The sequence below is a fragment of the Rhipicephalus microplus genome, chromosome 2, assembly GCF_043290135.1.
Source record: "Rhipicephalus microplus isolate Deutch F79 chromosome 2, USDA_Rmic, whole genome shotgun sequence".
Lineage (NCBI taxonomy): Eukaryota > Metazoa > Arthropoda > Arachnida > Ixodida > Ixodidae > Rhipicephalus > Rhipicephalus microplus.
The window spans coordinates 164,163,549-164,170,757 of NC_134701.1; the positions used below are offsets into that span (position 1 = coordinate 164,163,549).

The 7,209-nt window shown below is 47.3% G+C and overlaps 1 protein-coding gene across 1 annotated transcript; it reads right to left on the reverse strand.

Moving 5' to 3' along the window:
* Nucleotides 1-4,756: 4,756 nt before the first annotated feature.
* On the reverse strand, nucleotides 4,757-6,846 carry LOC119170588 (uncharacterized). Its single transcript, XM_037421802.2, has 2 exons — nucleotides 5,853-6,846; nucleotides 4,757-5,087 (listed from the first exon to the last, which is right to left on the reverse strand). The coding sequence occupies exons 1-2, from the start codon at nucleotides 6,605-6,607 to the stop codon at nucleotides 4,985-4,987; spliced, it is 858 nt and encodes a 285-aa protein (XP_037277699.2). The 5' UTR covers nucleotides 6,608-6,846; the 3' UTR covers nucleotides 4,757-4,984.
* Nucleotides 6,847-7,209: the final 363 nt, after the last annotated feature.

The window sequence follows — 7,209 nt, forward strand, 5'->3', positions numbered from 1 at the left end:
GTTTTACCGAATTTAACAGTTCCTAGCTTGAGTTTATCGGTGGGGGCACCCTTGCTCCCCGTTAAGACAAATTTGATGCGAACGCCTCGATGGATGTATGGATGGATGCTTTAAGCATGCCCTTATTAATAAACAGTGAAACAAGAAAGAAATAACAAAACTTAAAAATGTTTCCTAATGTTTCGTTTACTTCAATCAAAGCCTTTTTATATAGAAAAAAAGCGTAAATACACAGCCCAACTTTCTGCGCCTTGCGGTAGAGTGTCATCATTTTTGCAACTATTTATTTAGGTCTCTCCTCCACCACGAATCCACAAAGCATCCCGTATACAGACGTCTATTGCGTACCTGCTTACATTTTCGTCGGTTGCCCGAATACCCGAGGCTTCATGTACGGCAGTGCTCCTACGTACACGTGAGTGGATATATCCGCATTCAATTAAAACATGCTCCACTGTTTTCTTAGCTCCTCCGATGCGTGCACGTTTCCCTCTTGTTCCATAAAAAACATGAGAATCGGGAAGCAGTGAAGGGATGAACCTCAGATACTCTGACGTAGCGGAATATTCCGGTGTTGGCTTCATTGGTTGCGAGTGAAAAATCAGTGTTGCGTGAAAGCAGCTGCACCAAGTTAAAATGCGATCACTGGCCTGTATACGTGAATACTTTTTGTAGATATTGAGGGGAAAAGCGGCATGTTCACTCTTGACGAAAACATTGAGAAATGACACACGACTGCTCACTTCCTGCGCGACAGTGAGTACACTCGCATTTTCAACGCTGTTCAGGTTAAAGTCCTGAAAGCAGCGAGGACATCCTTGTCAATTGTGCAGGAACGATCGTCCGAAACATGATTGCCGCCACGAACGGAGAGAAGTGCGCCGTTGTGGTACCGTGTGCTTGCAGGTATATAAGCTCTGTTGGAAGACGAAGTACGTAATCGACAAACAAAACTTAACAAGACGGGCGGGCCTGGAATGTCATCTTTATGAAAAAAAAAACATAAGGCGCAAAGACGACGGGGACGAACTGAAGAAACGATCATACAGACACCACCGTGTCCGTAGTCTTTGCGCCTTGTATGTTTTTTTCTCCCTTAAACATGAACCAGCAAGAAGCCCTGCTGGTATGTCAGTTGGAAACCTCAGGGACAGTGTCCTATTAGACTCGAGTGCAGCAGTAGAAACATTTACAGCCGGTACACTTTTGAATAAAGATTTGGCATGAAATGATACCATGACGTCATCACGAGCCGTAACAATGTGCCGTACCTTTTCAATAATGTCGACAGAATCGTGTGCGTGCGTGCCACGTCTTGCAACGGAAGGCGAGATAACACGGTCTTAAAAACCAGATTACTCGTGTGAAGGTGAGCGGGTGTAGCCAGTGACGAACCTCCTTGCTTCACCCTCCTTGTGTATCTTTGTTGGACCGTAAAGCGCAGGAATTGAAGCAGTGAGACACAACAGACGCAGAAATTAAGAAATAAGCCACGTAGCGCGCACGATGCTCACAAGCTTACAACCTTGGACGCTACAGGGAGATTGTGTGCTCATGAGGAACCTACAGCCTGCTGCGATGCAAGACTCGAATGAACGCTTCGCCTATGACCGTCGCTGCCCCACCCGAACGAAACTGTGTGTTTAGAATAAATCGTACAATATTTAGGCTATACTCTACTACGGAAGAGCAAGAAGCCGTCCTACAGACAATAAATGCATGCCGAGATTTCACTTTTGCGGAGATGGTTCATCGAATAGCATGTGTGTATTTTCGTAACGTGAGGCAGCTTGCACTATAGTTGTAGGCGATTTTCCCACGCAGAGATGGTCGCCGGTTATCGGTCGCAAAACGTGAAATTCCGGGCACATTTCAGCAAAAAAATTCCTGCATGACTTCTCGGAAAAACAACACTTTCGGTGACGATGAACCTTGAATAATATGCACACCATTTACATAGTAGTAAAAAGTACCTATAATTACTAAAGAAAACATTTAGAACAGGGCTCTCTTGCACATAGCTCTGGGGGCGAAGCTTGTGCAGATATACATTTCACACATGAGGTCCAACGCTGTGGAGGCTAGCGAGACTTCTTGCAATGAATACTACGACAATGTTTCCATCTGACGAATTTATTTTCCTTTTTGCGCTTAGTAATAAATGAAGACACTTTGTGCGCAAGAGATAAAACAGAGCTTTAGAATAGCGGTGTGGTCACTGCCACTGCGCACGTGTCGTAACGCGTGTCGCCGTCCGCACGCAGAATATCCGAAATAGCGTGCGGTGATCGCGGCCCGCGAAGTGCTGTGTGTAGCTTCCGTGCATTTGGGTTTGCGGTCGGGCCTAAGGTCTCTAGACCTTTCCCAAGGGGGAGCAACCGCTTTCCTAAAGCTCATAGGCGCCCGATATGCCCGCAACGCTTGCAAACGTTATTCTAAAGCTCCCTAAAGACACCCCATTATACGGTTCATTCGACCTTCGAATAACGTGTTCGATGCTCTAACCATTCACTGAGCTACCACAGCGGCGTCTCATTATACGGTTCACATAGAGCCTCTGTATTCACTTCTTGATGTTTTGTTTGTAGCCTTTCGGGACACCGCACGTGCGCATTCATGCTCTTTTGGCACGAGTGCCTCCAAGGATGAAAGCTAAGCGCGAGACGCGCCTCATTGATTCCACAGCGTCGCACCTGATTGATGAAATGGAGAGCAGGAATCCGAAGCTCAAGTTTGCAGAGCGACGACAACGCCGCGCCTGGCCCTGGTGGCGAGCTCCCGAAAACTTGAGGAAAGACGCGGGAGAGGTCGCAAGTCAGCAGTTAGGCCAACCTTAGAGACTTATCACTAGATCTAGAGATTTTCAGCCTTCTTTAGGGATTTGGCGTCTTTTATGAGGAATATAGGGATTTTTGTAGGGCTCTGGAAATGTGACATTACGTGGCTTAATTAAAGACATTACTACGTGATCGCGCTCTTTCAACTAGAAAGGATGTAAAAATGATTTTGATATAGAAAGGCTGTAAAAATTGATTAGGATATTTCTTTGCCTATTTAAGAGTGTCGTGGTTTGAAGGGAATAGCTGTTTTGTAACGCGAGATTCATATAGTATAAATAATGGGGGAAATCACTCTTGAGTGATAAGAGTTAAGCACGCGCATGTCATGAGCTCCATAAGTGATTGCTGCACACTGAAAGAAAGATAAATTTTGTCTTGTAGAGCACATGCACACGTGTCAAGATTACACACACTACGTGCCTTCGCCGACCATTGTCTTTATGTGAAATAACCAGAAACATTAACAAGAACAGAGCCAAAGTAGGACTCAAGATTTGGTAAGGTGGTATACGGACCATACGGGTTCAATATTGTGGAAACGGAGTACTGAAAAAAAAAAAGACAAGAAGTCTGCTCGGGTGTTTTAGTTTTTCTGCCGTGCCCTTTGCAGGAGAGCGGGAAAGTGACGAATAGATTTGGGCAAACCGGGAGCTGATCGAAAGTACAGAGGAGAGGCGCAGCTATCAGGCAGTAATTGAGTGCCCACTTACATCTACTGAAAATATTGCAACAGTGACGGCAAATGTGGAAAATTAATACATCAACTTGGCGCCGTGCCGTTAGCTTGGTGCGCTAAAGCGAGCCACTCGCCGCTATGCGAAGTTGCCTTTCCGCGGCGGAAGAGGCGGCTCGACGGAAGTGTCGGTGAGGTCCGAAGTATTGTTGTGTTGTGGGCAGCCACAACAATGCAGACCACACCAAGGGACGCTCTCCACGTGTAAAGCTGTATCAGTTTCCCCGCAAGTCAGAAGCGGTTAACACAGCCGCGTTCGCGAGAGATAAAGCAAGCATAACACGAAAGCAAAAAAAAAAAAAAAAGGTGAGCACTCCAATTTGACTCGCTGTGGTTAAACTTCAGCTTACTGCTTCGTGGGGACGTTAGCGGGTCATGTTCCTGCGGCACGGAGGACATTACTCTAAAACCTTCACATTTTAATACCATGACCGTACAACTTCAGCTTTTATTTATTTTTCAGCACGCCGCAAACGTTTGCACATGACAGAACACGGCTGCTACTGTTAGACACCACATCAAAACAGCAATTATAATATTTCTATAAACGTCAACATAGCACATTTATAGAGTTCGTGGCTTCATGTCGGCAGAATGAGACTTACCTCGAGGCATACGTCGTACACGGTATTATCACGGAGGACCTGATAAATGCATTTCGAAGTGACTGGGTTGTCCTCGCATTCTATCGTCTGCTCCACATCATTAACTTGACTAACGAGCTCCTTTTGTTAGATTCGCTTCTCAGAAGTGCTTGACCAGATCTTTATGAAGCTGCACTGCAGGCGGTACATTGCGAGGTGACTCAAACGCAGCGCGCTCTTTGCATGAGCACGTAAGTGAGCGGCAGAGCGTTGGCGGGAAGGGAAAACGTGCAATATACATCCTTGATTTCTACTTTTCCACCGAAGATGGCGCTGCCTGTCCCGAGTCGCAGCGATACCATGCGTTGCTTTGGCTTCCTATAGGTAGGGGCCGACTAATACATACCTATTATACGACACCAAGGAAATACCTATTGGCCTTTCGTGGAGTGTTCATTGGAAGCGATGATGCCGCATTCGCGAGATACCAAGAGGCGATTTCCTTTCTGAGAATCGTAATGACTCTGCCGGATATAAACATTTTTTTTCTCCAATTCCACTTTCCTACAAAGGCATGCGCTAAATGAATGAGAATTCAGTTTAAAGTGTCATGCGTTAAAACATGTTTTATTGCCGCGTATTCACATGGACAATATGATTGTAGCTCTTGGGATAAAAATGGGCGGTTATAAATAAAACGTTCGATACATGTAGCGCGTCACCGGTTGTCTCGATTTTCTGTACAAATTTTCAGTACGTACAGCAACTCTACACAGTTCATCACACGTACTTTTATAGCCTATTTCCATCGCATCTATTATTGTCTATCACACGTATGATAACGTACACTGAGGATAGATTGAAGTACAGTTGAGGCCGGCCATCCCTTCGCGGACGGCGCGTTCATACTTGAGGCCCTTCAGGTAATCACTGCAAAAAGAAAAAAGAACAAAAACGTTGTGAATAATAAAGGAAAGCTCACATAGCGTGTAAGGAGAATGCGATCCCTGCTGAATTTCAAAAAAAAAAAAATAAACGATGCGAGAGTTCTCAAAAGAGAGTAAGATAGCACGTTCTGTACAAAAACGGAGGTTGCTGCCGCAGGGCTTCTTGAGGTGCTCAGCGAGCGCGTTTGCGTCAACCTCGGTGTGCCACGTCATCTGCAACAGCAGCAGTGTTGAAGCATGGCCTCCTCGATTAGCTCCAGCAACAGCACGTCATGAGTTAGTCACAGAGGCCACGGTTGAATATACGAGAGATGCTTGTTCACGTGGTGCTCGGATGTTTGTATACTCATAGATATCATAATCCAGCTGCGTAATGTTCAGCTTCAATGCTTACTCGAACCTTCGTCTTATAAATAGTGGTGTAGCAGTTCGGATCAGTGAATACCGCATGGCATGGCAAGAAAAATAATGCATATGACGTAGTTTTCCACGCCCACAATTTCGGCGCGCTTGTGCGCCGGCATTGTGGGCGTGGAAGGCTAAACAAAGCAGAGTCATGTAGTAAAGCATTGAAGTGCAAAACGAGGGATTCTAGCAAGAAAACAGTAACATGCCTAACAGAACGCTGGTGGTCCAACGATTACACATACACTTGGAATGGCACTCTACAGCAATTTCGTGCGCACCACCGATCAACCCTTAATCAGAATTAAAAATTTGAAGTAGCCGTGAAAGCTAGCTAACTCACCTTAGGTACCTCATTAGCATGACGCTCATCGGATAATCCCTAACCAGCCTGGAAACCGAGTCGCATACTTGGAACGAAGAGCACTTCGAAGACTTATTCGGCTTCTGGGATGAAGCAGGGCTCTTCATTGACGTGGCAGCCACAGGAGTTTCCAAGGTCAGTCCGGAAACGTCCGGCTCCTCGGTCGTTGAAAATACCGACGTACTGACGGTGGGCTCAGTCGTCGCTCCAGTAGTAGTCGTCAACGCGCTTTCCATCGTGGTAGCCTCAGAAGTCGTCGCGACTGGAGTCGTCGCGGACATAATGGATGCCACCCACGATGCGGGTACGAAATTTCGCGCCCACTTCATGACGGCCTCTCCTGCGGGAAAGTTCGCCGGCAGGTCGCCCGCTCCAGCGGCTCTTGCGGACTCGGACCTGGCCGTGAAGACTGAGGTCACCTTGAGCAGAGACTCCAGCTGCGGGAACGTGAACAGGGCGACGTAGAGGAGGAGATAGAGGGCCACTAGCACTTCGAAGGGCAGATTCAACACGTTCATGGCTCCCAGGACAAAGGCCTTGGCCAGGGGCACCAGTACGGCGATCAAGGCTACGGCGTAAGGCAACGCGACGGCGGGCAGGAGTAGAGAGAACGCTTTGGAGCCTTCGACGATGGCATCATCTACGTCGTTAGGAGACCGCAAGGCTGGGTCTGCGGACGTAGTAGCGAAAAACAAGGCAAGCAACAGGAAGCCCTTCATCTTGCGGAAAAACATCGTGGTCACTTCAGAACTTGGGCAAACTGAGAAGGTTGTCAGCACAATGTTGGCCGCACCTTCTGGAAAGCGGGGGCGAAAGTGAGACGCTGGTGGCACGTGGAAAAGAAGAGCCGACAACTCGAGCGACACCGTGAATGAAACGGTCTAGCCTCTGAAGGGGGTGGTAACCAAACAGGTCACGAGTTGGTCCGAGGCTCACGAAAAGATATTTCGAGTGATTTGAAGCCTGTCGAAGTGCTGACAGTTATCCGTTATGGTCGAGGGAGTGGCGGGAGATGTTTAAGAGGCTAGATACGATAGTAGCCCATGTGTTTCGTTTATCTTCTATACATATAGCCACAACGCACGCGTCAAACCAGCTGATAAACGTTGGCCGCAAAGGCTTGCTGCTAGCATCTCGATCGCGCGTCGTTGACTACAGTTACGACATCTTCACATGTGGACGCCTTAACGCAATGGCACTTGCAGATAAGGCCTGCTTTTAGTCGCCCTGCTGCGCGGAGAAATCCAATAAACCATCCTACAACACCTTCAGATTACGCGCTTGTCTTGCGAAGGCGCTGTTAGCTTTCGCTTCGTCGGGATTTTAGCAGTGACGC

Coding starts and splice junctions, on each gene's coding strand:
- LOC119170588 (XM_037421802.2), bottom strand. CDS start 6,607: ATGTTTTTCCGCAAGATGAAGGGCTTCCTGTTGCTTGCCTTGTTTTTC. Junction 5,088..5,852: donor ATGCTAATGAGGTACCTAAG/GTGAGTTAGCTA, acceptor TTCTTTTTGCAG/TGATTACCTGAAGGGCCTCA.